Source organism: Mytilus edulis, chromosome 13 (genome assembly GCF_963676685.1).
Source record: "Mytilus edulis chromosome 13, xbMytEdul2.2, whole genome shotgun sequence".
NCBI classification, from domain to species: Eukaryota; Metazoa; Mollusca; class Bivalvia; order Mytilida; family Mytilidae; genus Mytilus; species Mytilus edulis.
In genome coordinates, this window is record NC_092356.1 from 19225590 (window position 1) to 19245448 (window position 19859).

A 19859-nucleotide genomic window follows, 5' to 3' on the forward strand; every position below is an offset into this window, starting at 1 on the left:
TCATACAAGACTGGTATTGATATTTCTTCCTGTATTCAAATACAAGACTGGTATTGATATTCCTACCTGTATTCATACCAGACTGTATTGATATTCCTACCTGTATTCATACAAGACTGGTATTGATATTCCTACCTGTGTTCATACAAGACTGGTATTGCTATTTCTTCCTGTATTCAAATACAAGACTGGTATTGATATTCCTACCTGCAGTCATACAAGACTGGTATTGCTATTTCTACTTGTATTCATATGAGACTGGTATTGCTATTTCTACCTGTATTCATACAAGACTGGTATTGATATTTCTACCTGTATTCATACAAAACTGGTATTACTATTCCTTCCTGTATTCATACAAGACTGGTATTGCTATTTCTTCCTGTATTCAAATACAAGACTGGTATTGATATTCCTACCTGTATTCATACCAGACTGTATTGATATTCCTACCTGTATTCATACAAGACTGGTATTGATATTCCTACCTGTGTTCATACAAGACTGGTATTGCTATTTCTTCCTGTATTCAAATACAAGACTGGTATTGATATTCCTACCTGCAGTCATACAAGACTGGTATTGCTATTTCTACTTGTATTCATATGAGACTGGTATTGCTATTTCTACCTGTATTCATACAAGACTGGTATTGATATTTCTACCTGTATTCATACAAAACTGGTATTACTATTCCTTCCTGTATTCATACAAGACTGGTATTGCTATTTCTTCCTGTATTCAAATACAAGACTGGTATTGATATTCCTACCTGTATTCATACCAGACTGTATTGATATTCCTACCTGTATTCATACAAGACTGGTATTGATATTCCTACCTGTATTCATACAAGACTGGTATTGCTATTTCTACTTGTATTCATATGAGACTGGTATTGCTATTTCTACCTGTATTCATACAAGACTGGTATTGATATTTCTACCTGTATTCATACAAAACTGGTATTACTATTCCTTCCTGTATTCATACAAGACTGGTATTGCTATTTCTTCCTGTATTCAAATACAAGACTGGTATTGATATTCCTACCTGTATTCATACCAGACTGTATTGCTATTTCTTCCTGTATTCATACAAGACTGGTATTACTATTCCTACCTGTATTCATACAAAACTGGTATTACTATTCCTTCCTGTATTCATACAAGACTGGTATTGCTATTTCTACCTCTATTCATACCAGACTGTATTGATATTCCTACATGTATTCATTCAAGATTGGTATTGATATTCCTACCTGTATTTATACAAGACTGGTATCATTATTCCTGCATGTATTTATTCAAGACTGGTATTGATATTTCTACCTGTGTTCATACAAGAATGGTATTGACAAGACTGGTATTGCTATTTCTAGCTGTATTCATACAAGGCAAGCATTAATATTCCAACCTGTATTCATACAAGAATTGTATCAATTTGATACTCAACCAGTATTCATACAATGCTGTTATTGATATTCCTAAATGTATTCATACATAACTGGTATATCTATTCCTACCTGTATTCATACAAGACTGATATTGCTATGCCTACCTGTATTCATACAAGACTTGTACAGATTTATTGCTTTGGAGACCGATTCTATATCTTCCTCTGTTCTGTTGTTCTCAAGTAATCCTGAAACAAAATTGAAATATAAATTCATTATTTTGGTTTATATTTCCTGAAAACAACATCAATGTATAATAGCTCTAGTTATTTTTTTTTTTAAATTGGATAATCTATTTCAAAATAATAAATAAACAGTGTGTTCCAAGTACACGGATGCCAGGGCCGTAACTACATTGAGGCAAATGCCTCATGTTGGAAATTTCAAAAATAAAAAAATAAAACAAACCGAAACAAAAGATTGTCTTCATATCAAATTGTTTTCACGGAAAGTGTCTTGCAAGACGCAAGTTCTCTTTATTCTCAGATGTCGCCCTTGCATGTTTATCGTGGTCAATGTTTCTATTTTATTTTTAGTTTTCAGAGTTGATGGTCTAGTGTTTGTACTTCTGTGTCCCGGGTTTGTCTTTTGTTCATTTACATGTATTGTCCTACTTTATGACTATATAGATAAAGGAAGATGTGGAGTGAGTGCCAATGAGACAACTCTCCATCCAAATAGTCTGAGTGGTTTTGCAATGTTGCATGTCCACCAATGTCCAGACATTGTACGAAAAAATGTTTTAAGAATATTTACAATGCTACTGGACACAACAAAATATGATCGTTTCTGCATGGAGAATTGAACCTGATATCAAAGAATACAAAACTAGCTCTTTTTGTTGTAGATAAAACTAGATAGCTGACATAGTTTAAATTAAAGTAAGACCACCAATTTATCGGTATCAAATCATCTATAAAAACATCAATGTATTGCCATATGATCTTTTACATTAAAGGGTTAAACTTGCATTAAGTCGTGTTCAGACCCTTTAACAGAAAATAAAAGAAGATGGAGTAAATGTGCACGGGACCTATAATATCACACAAAATTCATGCATAGAAAAAATACAAATGATTAATGGTCAAAGTTTTTATTCTTGTTCTTCATCTTGATAGTTTCTGGAGGGTCTTCAACAATAAAAGAATCATTAATACCGTAAAACAAGGTCAAGATGATCCTTAGTGTCGACTTAAGCAGTACTAGTACTTAAAAGTACACTTTAGGTGTCATACCACCAATTACTCCCTCAAATTTTGAAAGTAGGCCTACTCGGACAAAAAATAGTGCATTTGATGTCATTGTTCACCTAAACTAACCAACAAATTTGCAGAAATGAAAGTTTTGTTGTAAGTGAAATATATTAAGACCATTTTGAGCCAAAATTTACCTGTCTATGAGTTTGCATTAAAAATTGAGGATTAATGCGCTCCATAGTATACTAATTTAAGATTTCAAGAAAACCAGGGGTTATTTCTAGTGGTACCTCCTTTCGGAAGCTCTCTTCTTTCTTATATGATTTTGAATGTATGTTGAAAATTGGCATGCAGAAAGGTGACACCTGTACGATTCAGGATATACCTAGTTTCTATGAAGTTAAACTTAAGGTAAAATATTTAGAAAGCTGTGAAAATTGCAAAATTTGGTTGAATAGATAGGGACTTTTAATTCGTGGTATGACATCTACTGCACTGTCACTATATATAAATCTAGTCACAAAAAAAATCACCAAAGTCTAAGAACAATACGAGACAAAGAACAGACAGACAGATGCGATTTTAATGATTGTGAGAATCACGAGTTTTGCTTTATCCTTCATATCGGTCTACTTTTAATGTTGACCCCGTAAAACCGTAAAAGTCTTAAATTACAATGAATCTATGTTTTTGCTTTGAGACCAGAATATAGTAAAAAAAAAGCGCTAAAAATAAATTGCGTTTCAATGTAAGAAAAAGTCCGGGAAACGCTCAGAATGCACGATTTTGCTTTATTTTTCTCAGAGCTTCTGGGGGCCTTGAGCGGCCCCCAGACCCCTCGCCAAAATTGTTTCGTCTCACTATTAAAAGAGGCTAGTTACGGCCCTGGATGCCCCACTCGCACTATAATTTTCTATGTTCAGTGGACTATGATATTGGGATAAAAACTCTAATTTGCCATCAAAATTAGAAATATCATATCATAGGGAACATGTGTACTAAGTTTCAAGTTGATTGGACTTCAACTTCATCAAAAACTACCTTGACCAAAAACTTTAACCTGAAGCGGGACAGACGAACGGACGAACGGACGCACAGACCAGTAAACAAAATACCCCATACTATCGTAGTTTGGGCATACAAACATGAAGAGGTTATTTTGATAAATACCTGATATAGTATAATGTTTTTGATATCTAAGTTTCTAAACCTTTTCTTTACATTTTTGGGATTAGTCGATGGTTTGTTATAAAGGCTAATAAAGAAATGCCTATCCTGGATAATACTGTTTTCGTTATAAGCTATTTGATTCGATTTGATGCAATCTCCTTTCATTTAAAGCAAACCTCAGAGGCGGATTGGGGGGGGGGGGGGGGCAGGGGCCCGCCCCCCCTATTTGGGAAAAAAATTGGTTCCTTATATCACTGATGCATGACTGGAGCGCCCCCCCCCCCTTTAGGTCAGTCAGTGGGTCCCCTCTTATGAAAATTTCTGGATCCGCCACTGAACCTTCATACCAGGATAAAAATGAAAGCATTGAATTTATGTTTATAGCACAATGTTATTCGTCGTTTATTTATTAAAGAGAAGCAAGATTTTTTTATTTTTCGGTCGGTCGAAAGTTAAACATACGGTCCGTTGTTTAATGTTACGCATCACTGGTATGTAGATGTTTTTTGGTGAACTTGAACTGTTGGGTGTCTCATTGACGCTTAACCTACACCTCACTATATTTTTTTCTTTGATTTTTTCTGATTTTTTTTATAAAAACTTCAACTTTCATTCAAAATTACATCAAAAGGAATATCAACAATCGCCGTCAATATGATAAAAACCGTCACATCAACCGCCAACACTGTACTCATTTAAATAATTTTATGTGTACTAGTGAGGGTTTGGATACTGGTGTATCTTATGTAAATTGAATTTTTAACCCATTGTACCTTGTTCTAAAATGTTCTTTATGATATATATTTTTTACATTTAAGAACTGTATTAATCTATATTCGTTTTTTTTAGCTTATTGTTCTCTATTCTTTTTATATACATTATTCTCAATTTTATTATCCCACCCACATCCCCATTCATGTATTTTTTATATAAACATTAACCTTTTATAATAATTTGAACTTCATCCCTTAGTATTGTGAATGTAGCATGGTAAGACTTATCTTCTGGCACAATATTCCTCTCCATCCATTTACCACAGGCAAACTCGTAAAAATTGTCACATGGCTTTACAGAAAAGTCGGCTGCAGTTAGTATCCTCGAAGCTGTAAGTTAAATAATTTATTCACAAAATAAAATAGGCTTTTGACATTCTTTTCTTATGTAGTGCTGTTACAGGTTCCACTGTTCATGGTTTAACTTATCTTAGCTAAGGTTGAACGTGTGCAAACCCCATTTTGTATGCGCATGTACAATTACTGTTTTTCATATTTTGTTTTCGTTTGTTGTATTGCTTACAAAAAACTGTAAATTAACTATTGACAAAACTTAGAGCTTTTCAAAAAACTTAAGATTTTCTAACTGGGGAATTCGATAGATTACCTTAACTGTATTTAATAAAACCATTTTAGAATTTTTAGACTGTTCCTCAACTATTTAAGATCCTTGTTTCGAGCGTCAATAAGAAGTCTTTTATAGGCGAAACGCGCGTTTAGCATAAAAGATGTTAACCCTGGTATCACCGATGATTCTATTTGTTTGTGTTTTCTATGCATCACTGTATCCAGTACATCTTCATTGCCTCCTATCATATTCAGATGGGTATTGTAAAATTCCGAAAGATATTATGCTGTTATAGTGGATGTTTACGGTCCGTTTGAATACATTTGAAAGAACTGATACATGTATCTGATCGTAGATAAAATCGCAATATTTAATTTCACATTTTATTCCTTTTAAACAAATCGCAATAAGAAATAAAGGCTGTTTAAAAGCAATCCTTACAAATTAAAACCAAGGAAAACAGATCAATTAAAAGGAAAACAACCGAACAACGGAAGAGCAAAAAACAAAACAAAAACTAACACAAAGGTTCCTGGTTTAATTCCTGTTCTTGGATGACAATTTCAGGGACTGAATTTTCGGCTCTTCCTTGACACCATTTGCGAATATGGTCTTGAGGAAACGATGAGATTTCGTCGGAAGGGGACGATAAATTGCTGGCCTGTGTTACAAAAAATGTAAGAGAGAGCCATATCTCTTGCACGTAAAAGACACCCTTGTAGATTTCGAAAAAAGAGCAGGCTAATGCCGCTACAAGGCAGCACTCGCACCCGCAAAGTGTAAAGGGATTAATATAAGTTTCAATACCTTGTTTCCCTATCCACTATAAATAAATATGTTTAAACTAAACAAAAACAAAACAAAAAACAAATGCCTAATATATACATAGACTCAGAATATTTGACATAAACTGTCATATTTCTGTTTTTGTACGAGCAATTTTAAGAAAAAAGGCAGGTTTAACCTGGTTTTACGGCTAACCAAAACTCACGATTATATTGCAATGTTAAAAAAATGTCGTTAAAGTGACAGTACTACGTGAAAGGAATACGGTACAAACAAACTGAAGAGCACCCAGCTGACAGAGCAACGCATAAATAAATTAATAGTATAAAAGTACAATTTAGTAACATTTAAATCGCAGAATAACAACGAACATCTTCCATTAACGACAGAACAGGTCTCAACCAACAAAATACACACAATAATTTATAAATCTATAAAATATATTGTTCTTAATGACAAGCTTAAGTTGGCAATGATAAACATAAATTTACAAAGGACAACTATCTGTTGCTGACATGCAAGCTCCATACCCCAATTAAACTGACCAACAGATGAAATGAAAATCGACCTTATTCCACGTGTAGAAGTTTAGTATCATAGTACAGGTATCATCAATTATATGAGAAGAACATAACCTGTAAAATGCCAAAAACCGGTTTTAGAAAGAAAATGCAAAGATCCTATGAGTGAAACCATTTTTAGTCAACAATCTTTAATAAATAAATTTGGTGTTTTTACTGTCTTCTGATTGGTTAAAATTATTAATTTTATTTTCAATGTTGTCAATTTCGATGGTGACACGCCCACTCTGACGTTGTGTATTCATACGCCAACATGTGTGTACGTTTTTATTGTTAATATAAATAATATAAAAAGATCTTTGAGCCTTATTTTTGATAGAAATTTATTTATAATGAATGGCAATAATTTATTTTGATTTTATTGAACCATAAAACTAATTTTTGACTCGTCAAATTTTACATAATCCGCTTCGCGGATTATTCAATGTGAAGAGTCAAAAATTAGTTTTATGGTTCAATAAATTCAAAATAGATAATAGCCATTCATTAAATGACTTGACAACAGTATCGCAATTTCAAAACTTCCCTTAAAAAAGAAAACACTCTTTGTAGTGTCATTATATTATCATCAATTAATGCGCGGGACTGTGGACCAAATTAAGGTCTTAATTTTTATCAGCAAATATACTTATTAATTTAATTTATAAATGTTTTATGACATACATAAAACTTACCCGCCTTTGCGCAGGCAGCAGTGGTACAAATCCCTGAAATTATAAATGTATGGACTTGATGTTACACCTTTTGTTTATTTTGTTTGATGTTTTTAAGCGCACGGATCCTTAATTTTTCTGCTATTTTTGTTTATTTATTTATATACTATCAATTTAAAACAGTCTTTTAAAAAGCTTGTTATTTTGAAACAGAGTTGCGAAAATTCTCAATCAAAATACGTTCATCAAATTAAAAATGGTCTTAGATTCTGTATATGGTCGTTCATCAGTTTACAATCTATATGCTACAAAAACACTTTACATGTACCTCATTTCATTTGCACGTCTTTTTGATAACCCATTGTGAATGTTGGCTCGCAAAATGAAACACATAGTATTATTAGTAATAAGTAATACCATCATATTGAAAGAGCATCTATTCAAAGAGTACAATAAAGGTGTGATTACATATCACAAGCTTAGTATATATCTAGGATTTTGATTGGTTAACGCACGTCGTTACAAAACCCATAGCCCCTGGGTGTTGCTAACCCATATCCCCGGACGTTGCTAACCATTATCCCGGGGAATTTCACGCAAGTTTTCCTTAGTTCCATGATTGCTCCTTGTGAAATATTGAATTCTGTAGATTAACCATGATGTTTGTAATTAAATATTTAATTCATTAACGATTTTGTCCTATTATGCCGATCATTTACACTCATTTCATTAAATGCAGCTCTCGACTGCCACATTTTCAAGGAATGGGACTTCTGACCTAGCTATGCAAACGACCCACGTTGACGTCACACCATCTATGGCATAACGCTCACAACATTGAGCGCCAAATTTGACTCAATCCAGCTTCTATGTCTCCGTATTAAAAACGTCTTATATTTGACTACCTGTAGGGTTCTACCAAACCAAAGGTAGTACCCTACACCCCGTAAAAAATATGTAAAATTTCCAAATTTCAATAAAACTTTTTTAGATAATGAAAAAAAAACGTTGTTTTCACGTTACACTTTGTACCCGAATTTCAATAAAACTCGCCCGATTCGGACTTAGACCGGGGATAAATTCGTTATCTACGTTCATATCCGTAGATATGGATATTTTAACACCCTTCAGTACCCTGTACACCCTTCGGCTACGCCTCATGGTGTACTGGGTTACTTCAGGGTGTTAAAATATCCATATCTACGGATATGAACGTAGATAACTTATATTATTTCCTTAAAATATTTTTAAAAATGTTATGTTCCAGAACTGAACGTCATGTATAGATAATTTAATGTTATAATGAGTTGGATACATAAAATGTACATAAAGTAACTTGTTATAAGTGCATTAATAAAACTTTGATACTGTTTAATTCAGAAAAATTATAAAAGAACGTTTTTAATAAGGTTTTGGTGTGAAACAATTTCTTATTAAATTTTTTTTTTTAATTTTTCAAAATATATACGCTTACCTGACGCCTCGTTCTGATCTGCTCTATTTGTTGCAAAGAAAATGACAATTCCTATCAGAACGAATGTAACACACAGCAAAACAGTAAATAAAATACATAAAATCTTCTCGGCAGCAGATCGTTTTACACATGGATTTTCTTCCATTTCAATCCTGTAAAAAGTAAGATAAGATAACTCCCGACCTTTTATACTACAATTCGATGTTTAGTTGCAAACATACATAATAAAATAATTTTTTTTCAGCCTTTCCAGAGCGCGATTTTGATAACGTTTTATATAAGAAAGAGAGCCGAAAAATGTCAACCGGATATTCAAACTCAAATGTTGAAAACATACTAACAATGCCATGACAACCAAAAATGCAAAAAAGCTATGATATATACCAAAGACAAATAAAAATCTCAAAATAACAACTTAGAAAACTATAGACAAAGGAACACGAACACCATAAAAAAAAACCGGAGCGTTAGCAGGTGCTCCTGAAACGTAGGAGATCCTGCTCCACATTTGACACCGATTGCTAATACTGAATGGAACATATTATAATTATTTCTAAATTAAATATATTTTTTCTTAAATTTAATATTTTGTGCTATATACTATGATATTTTTTTCAAAGGTAATACAATGTGTATTCGAAAGTTGTATAATCATTGTTAATAATATGAGGACTAAGACATTGAGACAACAAACCAACGACATATGCTTAATTTGAGACAATATTGGTCAAATACAATTTAAATTTCACTTTTTTTTTAAATTTAATTGGAGAAAATATATCTGTTGAATGTTAAATTATCGGAAAACAAAATTATCAGAAAACAGTTAACCCCCCCAAAAAAAAATTAATAAAAAGTTTAAAAAATGCACTCTATGTTACTTCTTGTATGTAGTTGTTCTTACTTGACCGCCGGAGTACAAGATGGTTCAATATAAAATGAGTACATTATCATGCAGCCAAAAATATTGTCCTGAGTCAAAAGTCGGAACAAAAATGATTTATGAAAAATAAAATTGAGAGTGGAAATGGGGATTAATATGTCAAAGAGACAACAACCCAACCAAAGAACCAATGGGTCTGCAATGCAGCGAAAACAATCCTGCAACTGGAAGTAGGCCTCAGTTGGACCCTTTAAAAAGGTGTATATATTAAACACACGATTGAACTTCTAATTCATAATATTATTAATTCTTGGCAGAAATACAGAGCTTCGGTAATAATACCTGCCGAATTAATTTCTGGCACTTTGATATACGTTTAGTATGTAATCATAAGCAGATATTATATGATGACTTTAATGAGTTTCATCCCACCTGGCTAATTACCATATTCATAAAAGATGACGTGAAATGAACATCAAAATGATATGAGTAATTCTTTTCCTTAATTTATGAGGTATTGTTACGGGTTTATCTTCAGCTGTTAGCAGCATCCCGAAATACTAATATATCTGCGATAAGATAAATTAACCCCAGATTCTAGAAATGTTTTTCATAAATTACAATGCTATTTTCTTTTAGAAGTTTTATTTCATACCACGGAAAATAGTTGATTTTTTTTGTTTTTAGAATATAACTAAAGTTACACTAGTTTTTATTTCTAATAGTGTTATATCTTCAGGGGCGGATCCAGCCATTTTAAAAAGGGGGGTTCCTAACCCAGGACAAAAAAAAGGGGGGGGGGGGGGGTTCCAATTACATGTCCCCATTCAAATGCATTGATCGTCCAAAAAAAGGGGGGGGGGGGGGTTCCAACCCCCGGAATCCCCCCTCTGGATCCGCGCCTGATCTTTACTGTGAAATCAGTATATACAAGCCGATCTCGTGGTTCCATGCTCTTATTGACTACGAATATCTGAATATGTATAACTATAAGAAATACGTCAACAAATGTTGTACATGTAGGAGAGTCTGGATGGGGGGGGGGGGGGGGGTCTGTTATTCTGTAAACATTTAATTTTCACCCCTTTTTTCTCTAATCTTCAAAATATTAACCCCTTTTTTTCTCTAATCTTCAAAAACAATACCCCATTTTTCTCTAATCTTCATTTTTTGGCCCGTTATTCTCTAATCTTCATTTTTTAAGGGCATTATTCTTTAATCATTTAACCCCATCCAAACCCTCATGTAGCAGCGTCTCTGTCAAATAAATTTGTATGTTTAAAAGCAGAGACTAGCTGACTCTATTTACATTTGACTTGGGTTGAGTTTTTGTACACATGCATCTATTGAATAGTGAAAATTTCCTTATTTATTGTGATCGGTCTCATGGGGATAAATAGTGATTGTATGGGGCAATCGGGAATTGTGCCTGCGATTTTGTTTAACAACATTTTAAAGTTCCCATTTATTCGTGCATGGTCTCATGGGTGATGGCGTATAGCGTAATTCTGAATAGTGCATGCGAATTTACTAGTATACAGCTCTTTAACTTTTTGCGTATTGTTTCATAGATTATGGTATATGGCGTAATTTGGGAATATGGTGCCCACGTATTTGCAATACAGTGACTCTTTTCACGAAAAAATCGTAAGAGAAATACATATTTCAGTATAACTTAGTTACGATCAATTTTTACCACAAATACTTTGGTGAAAAACTGGGGAGGCTTTTAATGTTTTACACTTTTCATTAAATCGTGTAATAAATATGGTGTAAATATAAGCATAATGAAAATTGGTCTCTGTGTCTTTTAATACAGTCCCTATATGTGGTGAATAAACTCATCATAGATAACAGGACTAAATTTTGTATATACGCCAGACTACAAAAGACTCATCAGTGACGCTCGAATCCAAAAAAGTTAAAAAGGCCAAATAAAGTACGAAGTTGAACAGCATTGAGGACCAAAATTCCTAAAAGTTTTGCCAAATACAACTAAGGTAATCTATACCTGATGTAGAAAAGCCTTAGTATTTAAAAAATTCAAAATTTTGCGAGCAGGTAATTTATAAATATAACCATATCAATGATAATTCATGCCAGCACAAAAAAGGTGCTGAATACTGGGCTAAACAGCCTTAATCGGGTTTTGTATAATGTATAGTATGGTTTATAACGTACACATGCACTTATGGAATGGTGTATGAGGAAAGTTAAAAGTAAACCAAGACTGTAGGTCAAAAACCTGAGAACACAATGTAAATGACGCAGAATTTTACATTTTACACGTAATTGAAGCTGACGTCAAAAATGTCAACGATGTGGTATTTACGAGAAAAATAAGATAACAATTACATAATTGTTCCTTATTGTAAAATCGTGCACGAAGCTTGATAAACATGCATTTACACACTTTTGAAAATGAAGGAAAGAACGGAGCAGTGACCGCTTGTTAATGTATGTATTATAAGAAGAACAATTAGATGAATATTTGTTTTTTCATCAATATCTTTTGGCTATTCTTAGATATACACTTTGAAACAAATGTTACAATAACCAAGATTTTATGTAGCTATAGCATTCATGGAACATTTAATTGATAGAATGGGTCATACAAAGGGTACATTTTGCATCCCGTTGGAATAAAGTCACGTGAACTGCTCTATACGGTCGGTGAGTTCAGTACTCATGGTACTAGTATGCGATGTTTGTATTGTGTAAACAGTTAATGTTTAGCTGTTGATTACTAGCTTAAATTGTATTTTGCTCCTTTGTAATCATGACTGATACAAGAGAGGGACGAAAGATACCAGAGGGACAGTCAAACTCATAAATCGAAAATAAACTGACAACGCCATGGCTAAAAATCAAAAAGACAAACAGACAAACAATATTATAGTACACATGACATAACATAGAAAACTAAAGAATAAACAACACGAACCCCATGATACAATATATTATTGGAAAAGTTGGGGCTAGAATAAAAACAGAAAGTTCTGGAACATTTGACACTTATTTTGAATTTCATCAAATCGCATATGCATATATACTACCGGTTACCCTTTTACAATTTAAATGAACAGTAAACAGCTTTTGTTATTACTGTAGAAAGTACTGTACTTAAACGGTTATGTTTAAATCTATTTAATTCCAATACATTTCTTTTAAATGTCTTTTTTTATATATGTAATATATTGTAAAAAATATTTTGGCGGGAGACATGAGATATTTTTTGGGATTGACTATATACTATCTCGTCTGTTGCTACGCATGCTTATTTTCCCGCGGTTTCCAGTTTTTAACACAATTGTCTCTTGAATTTTGTGTCATAGAAAGCCAAACTTTGATCACTTCTTATGCATTGTTTATTTCGGTTCTGCACTTATACCGGCAGGATATTCATTTTAAAATTCCTTCTCCCTTCAAAAAGATGATAGTCGTCCCCTGACATGTAACTGTTGTTACTGATTCCATACAAAAATAACCAAAAATATTATCCTTAATGTTGTATTGTTTGTGAAAATTAAAAAGCAAGAAGATACATTTCAGAAAACTCTCAATATTTAAAAAGGCAAACGCGAGTAGTTTTTTTTTAATAAATCCCACCAGAAGAAGAAGTAATATTTGGGTACTCGGCACGTAAAGATCTTTCAATATAAAAATAAGGAGATGTGGTATGATTGCAAATAAGAAAACTATCCATCAAATTTCACAAATGGATGGTTGTAAGCAATCATAGGTATTCATTTAAAAGTTAATGCAGCATATATAATATTTAAAAGATATTAACTTCATCCTCGCTTTGAATTTTCAGAACAATTGCTTTTGTCACTTTAACCGATTTAAAAGATTGAATGTTTTTTGGCTTTTAAGTTTTTGTGTTATTATGCAATTTTAATTGACCGATTTGCCGCTTTTTTTGTTGAAAAACTAATCATATGCTTTTAATCAACTTAATCATACTTGATAGATACATTATAAATAGAACTCTGAGATACTCTCATTTCTTTGGCTTTTTTTGCAAAACTTGGTATCGTATATCTATACTATTTTTTTGTTCGTTTGTAAATAATATAATGGTAAAAAAAAATATTATAAAACACGATATTTGATTGGGATATAGATTTTGATCGACCACTGGACATCTTGAGTCCGGCAGTAAAAGCCTTAGTTGAATAGGGCGTTTGTTTGGTTAAACGAAATGTATAGATGCTCAACCACGGTTTGTTTAACGGGAAAACGAAATACATAGCCTCGTAAAGGGCGAGCGCAACACTCTCTGTTCGTTTAAAAACCTTTTCAACCATCCTCTTCAATCTCCGTAGGTGGTTTATTTTGCAATGCTAATTTATTTACTTATCCAACATAGATTACCCTTTTGTCAAAGGCAGCATTCCAAATTTTAGATCTACATAAACCTATTGCATTAATATGTTCTCGTCTTGAAAATGCGTGAAATATTTGCCACTGGATATTGATCAAACAACAAACAATTTATGTCCAGCTACTCATCGTGACTACAGACTTATCATGGGAATAACAATTGAACTCAATATGCAGGTGCTGATCAAGCCATTTGTCAAAAAAAGGGGGTCCAAACCCAGGAGAAAAGGGGGAGGGGTTGTAACTATATGTCCCCAATCAAATGCATTGATCGTCCCAAAAAAAGAGGTGGTAACAACCCCTGGAACCCTCTCCCTTGATCCACCACTGATATGTTCCAGGACTGTGGTTTCGTCCATTCATCTTGCTTGATAGTATTTGCAAGGTATTTGCGTTCATTTCTTTTCGATTATAACTGACAACAAAATAGTTTATTTGATAATCAACAGGAATAATATGATTTTTTCACTAATATTCAATTGAAACACACCATTGTTTCTTCTCCTATCTGAGACAATTATTTTTGTTCAAGACACTTTGAATTTTTTTTTACCTTAAAATATAATGACCCTCATGTAGTGGGAGATATTATGGAAATAATTGTGCAAATCGTGATACAAGCATGAAAAGGTGAATGCTCAGTGCCTTATTGATATATTTTTAACCGTCAAAACTAAATTACTCATTGTGACGGCTGAAGTGTTTCTTGAATTAATTATTTTAGACAACTTTAAACCCACATTTGTAAGTTGTTACTATTTTGAACGTTTAGTAATGTTTTTATAATTGGCAAGTACAAATATTAATCTATTTGTTAAATAAGATATGTATCTTTAGAAACGTTTTCTTCTTTTAACCCATTTATCAATATTAGAACATTTTAAGCAACTTGTTTAAAAAAGTCATTTGAATATTTTTAAGCAACACATTAACTGTTACGTATGAGATCTATAATACATCAAATAAATGTCCATACCGGCGGTCTTTTCTAGTTTTCAGTTGTTGAGTTTAATGATTATATATGTTAAATGTAACAATTTGACCGCACATTCATGATATCTTTCGTACTCGCTTCAAAGTTTGGGTAGTCGAAATTAACTTATCACCGAAATTTTATTTGATGGAGCATCATGATGATTGCTTCATCTGGGACGATCGCTGCTTACAGGTCCTCGACACCCGATTGCATATCCGGTTTTTAGTGAGGTTCGTGGTGTGCATGCTTAATCGCTTATAATGCTTGTCCTTGTGACAGTTTTTAATATTTTACCATGTTGGTGTCTTGTTTTTTATTGAACTTTTTCGATTGGCCAAGCTTGGTCTCACTCTCTTTTGTTAATTCTAGAAAGTTTCCATCTATTTTGAAACGACCTAAACAATTATCAATGAGTTATTGACAGTTCAGAAACCGTAAACAAACATTTATTTAAATATGTTTACTGTTAAGCATCAGATGGTATCTTTTCCCGATTCGATAATCATAATTCGGCCTTGTACGAAAGACAGGAGAGTTCTTGGATGGATTTTTTAGATATATATGTTACAGTCTTTTATTTCCAAAAAAGACATTTCTCTCTTCCATCTTGTTTATTTAGCAATTTTTTAATCGATTAATCACAGCAAACTCTATGGACTTTAGTGAACTTTCTTGAATTTTGATTTGTTTAAATTTTAATTCAAAGATTAAAATTCTTTCTATTTATTTTTATACAAAATATTCCAATCGAACAGAAATTGATGTCGTTGGAATGAAAACAAAGAAATCTAAATTGTATCGTTCATTAATATTATCTTTTCTACTGAAGGAAGAGACCGATTTCATAGGAGCCCAAAAACTTCTGAAACCATACAAAGTCGGAAATATTTGTGATGTGACGTATAAATGCTGTGTCGATATACTGCTCTTGAGGTTAAAAAAACCTCTTTATTTCAACACTTGCCCAACTGTACCGCGATTTCTCAGGCATCTAGTATTTGACTATTCTAGCAATGTAGAGGGATTTGAATTTAATAATGTATTGTCTAACCCGCTTGTTTTGGATTTTTTAATTTTCCAGCTATTTGTGACATTATGAGGTATAACCTCTGCAAAAGAATGGTCCGCATTAGTCAAAGGAGTGGCGAAAGATAACAAAAGGGATATATATACTCAAACTTGTAAGTTAAAAAAAATGCCAATGCCATAGCAAAAACGAAAAACAGCCAAATAATACACAATTGTACAAAGTACACTTACATGTAACACAACATAGAAAACTTAGCAACACAAACCGCACCAAAAACCGCACCAAAAACCGAGGGTGACCGCGGATGATTCGGACGGGTTATAATTGTTGCACGATCTTTATTTTTTTTAATTTTTTTTCATATATAATAAAGATATAAACATAATTATGATGAAAAAAAAAATACATGAGATGTTAATGTTTCTTTTTCTGTTTGAAGAAATTACCTTTTTTTCTGAAGTTTAAAATTGCCGACTTTGAACTTTGGATGTGGAGGGAGTATTGTAAGAATTTTGTTTCCCCCTCTTTCTTTTAATGCATTTTCTTCAATATTACAAAAACACTTTTTAAATTATGATAATATATTTGCTTTAGTACCTTTCATTTGAAAGATAACCAATATTAACTGTTAAGCATACGAAAAAAATGAAAAAAACTTTGTGCATGATAGCTCGTCCATTTACTTTTTAATAAAGTATAATTAAAAATATATGAAACATTCACAAATAAAAAGATAAAAATCATAATTTATAATCTTTTACATCTTGGTGCTAAATAAAAATTAAAAAAAGTTAACACACTGGCCTACCTGCGTTGTTCAATACGATCCGCTTTGTTTTAAATCGTCCTGAACATATTTCTTATTACTTACTAATAGTAAACAGATTGCAACGGTATCTTTGTGATACAGTTTCTGATAATTTTTATCAGTTGTGCTTGTTATGTTAAATTTGACACCTTTTCCCGCGTTATTTAGTACGCATGGTGCTTCATTAATTACTCTTACAGCTCGTAAGAATCGCTTATTATTTATATTACCGCATTGCTTAGTGTCAATTGAATGATTTATTTGATAGTAACTGAGTTGTTGATAGTATGGTATGTTTGTATGTTATGAAATAGAAAAAGCTACAAGCAGTCAACAAAAACAATTGAAAATTCAACCTCAAATTACAAACATGTACGTACAATGTATCCATACTATATTTTGTTGATTTGTTTGCAAATGTTTTCTCGATACTCGACAATAATAATTTCTAGAAGAACAACTGTCATTTAGTTACACACAACGGTCACTTATTGGTCAACGTTAATGTTGTCCTGCAGGAAAATAACTTTCAACGGCATTTTAAGACTGCATTTACTTGTTTTTTCTCTATATACAAAAAATGACATTCTTATTCAACAATGTTTTGAACGTAAACGTACGACGTCAAATAACGTCTAACTATTTTGTTACATCACCTTGATGGTCTAGTGGTAGCATGCTCTCCCGTAGTGTGGAGGTCGTTGCACATGGTCAATCAAAAGCTTTGGATGTATGTGTTGCTTCCGCTCCCAGCACGCGGTATTTAGTGGTAATCGTGAAGAATTGTCGGCTCAGAGGATGGGTTGGCATGTCTTCCTGTATTCATGTAACCATGTGAACTACAGGGTTAAACATCCGCGGCTCATCGTGTCAGTCTAGCAAAAAGAAGGGTTCATATACGCATCTTATCAACGTGCAAACAAAACCCTATAACAACATTCCCTCCACACCCAAAATTAGAAGTCGACAAATTTAAACTTAGAAATGGAAATAAGATATACATGTTTTGAAGTATTTCGTACCATTCATTAAAAAATAAATAATCAAGCAATGACAATTCTTCTCCCTCCGATTTTTTTTTTCTCTGTTTATGTTTTTGTTTGAAAAACAGCCCAAACGTAGAATTATCTTAATTGGCCCTTCTATTTTCGATTACTTCTAATATGATATCGTATAATTTCTGTTTTTTTGGAGAATAAAACCTTTTGGTTTTGCAAGGTTAAGAAAATTGAGGGCCAACATGTATCAATTCAAAACAAAATTATCAATTGTTCAAAGGAATATACTGTAGCTATAAAAATCTTGAAATTCATACAGCCAAGGCTCCGTGTTGAAGGCCGTACATTGACCTATAATGGTCTACTTAAAAATTGTTATTTGGATGGAAAGTTGTCTTATTGGCACTACATCTTCCTATATCCACTTAAACAGAACAGAGCAACGGTTGTACAAAATGTTTAGTTCTAAAATGTATGATGTAGGTTAAGTTTGCACAACTTGGACATACCATTGAGGGGCCTCAGCAGAGATCGTCAACGTTTTTTTTGGTGTAGTACGTGTTGCTTAGATTTTGATGTAGACTACGTGGTTGGTAGTTTTGTTAGTCGTATCTTCGTTTTAATATTGTAAGCCATATGATTTTGTCGGTACCTCTTCTATTAATGAGTATGGATTCTTCTTGTAATCAATATAAATACTACCGTGAATGTGATTATACTAAACAGAATTAAACATTTCTGAAAAGGTTTAACAACACATCTTAGATAAGTAGAATATATATGTCAGTGTTAATTAGTTGATAAACGATTCGTATGTCTGTCTGGAGTAAATCAATTTTCTTTATATCTTTTATATATTTATCATCTGTCTGTGTTTTGATATTTTATGAGCTGTGTGTCATTTTTTTTCTAAATTAAAACTAAGTATGACTGTGGTTGCTTTCAAAATTAGTTAACTTTGAACTGTTTAAATATAATTCAATTTCATCTAAAACAGTTCTTTTTTAACGTGTTCGAAGAAACAACTCAATGAAAACTAAAGATTGTATTGTTTGTAATGCATTGGCTTTTCATCTTTAAAGTTTGTAAGTTTTTTATAAATCCATTCCGAAACAATTCTTAAACGAACGCAAAATGTTTTTGGGTTCGAATAATGGTATGATGTCGTCGTCTGCGTCGTCGTCGTCCGAAGACACATGTGGTTTCAAGACAATAACTTCAGTTTTACTGAATACATCTCTATGAAATTTTACAAGAAGGTTCAATGCCTCTAAAAGGAGGTTGGAATTGATTGAGGGGGCTATGATCCCAACAGTGTAGGAATTAGGGACAAAAAAGGGCCAACTCAAGCATTTGTGAAGTTTCCAGACAATAACTTGTGTTTAAGTGTTAGGATCTCTCTTAAGGAGGTAGACCTAGGTTAAGGGAAATAACTCTTAAAATCATCGGTACGTTTGTGTCAACCATTTTTTTAAATATATTCTAAGCTTCTAGGTTACATAGATTATTTTCAATCTGTTTCAGGTAAATGCTTAAAATACATTGATGAACTTGACTTTTACAAACGCTTAACTGATTTAAAGAGTTATCTCCCTCAACCAAGGTCTACCACCTTAAATTGTAAAATTGTACTACAAGATCCATACTACAAAGAGACAGCTGGAATTGGGTTTTAAGTAGTTGCTCAAAAAGGTGGAGGGTTCAACGTTGGAGGGGGAGGGGCACATTTTTAAGGGGTTTATATTTGTTTCCTTAAAATTAATCAAATTTAAAAATAATGTTTCTAAAAGCTTCAAGAGGAAATCTGCATTTGCACAGTTTTTCGCAATAGATTTCTAAAATCTTTGACCACTATTTTTGTGTGTCAGACACCTATATTATGTCCAAAAAAAAATTTGATTCAAATTCAGACAGTATCAAGCTTGAATATTGTCTCCAAATTTGCCCTAACTGTATATGGTTCGACCTCTGCGTTTCTATCAGGCTTATATTATCTTTCATTGTAATGATGTATATAAACAATCAAACAGATATCAGCCTTTCAAATGTTTATCTAGAAAAGATTCAGCAATGACACTTATCCCAGGTATAGATTACCTCAGCCGTATTGGGCACAGCTTT

The 19859-nt window shown here is 32.7% G+C and overlaps 1 protein-coding gene across 1 annotated transcript in view; it reads right to left on the reverse strand.

Annotated features, from left to right (window-relative positions):
• LOC139500001 (membrane metallo-endopeptidase-like 1) overlaps positions 1–16866 on the reverse strand; it is a 43896-nt gene extending 27030 nt beyond the window's left edge. The window contains exons 1-5 of the mRNA XM_071288689.1: positions 16741–16866; positions 8658–8809; positions 7205–7237; positions 4764–4925; positions 1561–1644 (exon numbers count right to left, since the gene is read on the reverse strand). Of these exons, the coding sequence (XP_071144790.1) occupies positions 1561–1644; positions 4764–4925; positions 7205–7237; positions 8658–8802 (424 nt within the window). The 5' untranslated portion in view covers positions 8803–8809; positions 16741–16866. The remainder of the gene's footprint in view (positions 1–1560; positions 1645–4763; positions 4926–7204; positions 7238–8657; positions 8810–16740) is intronic.
• Positions 16867–19859: the final 2993 nt, after the last annotated feature.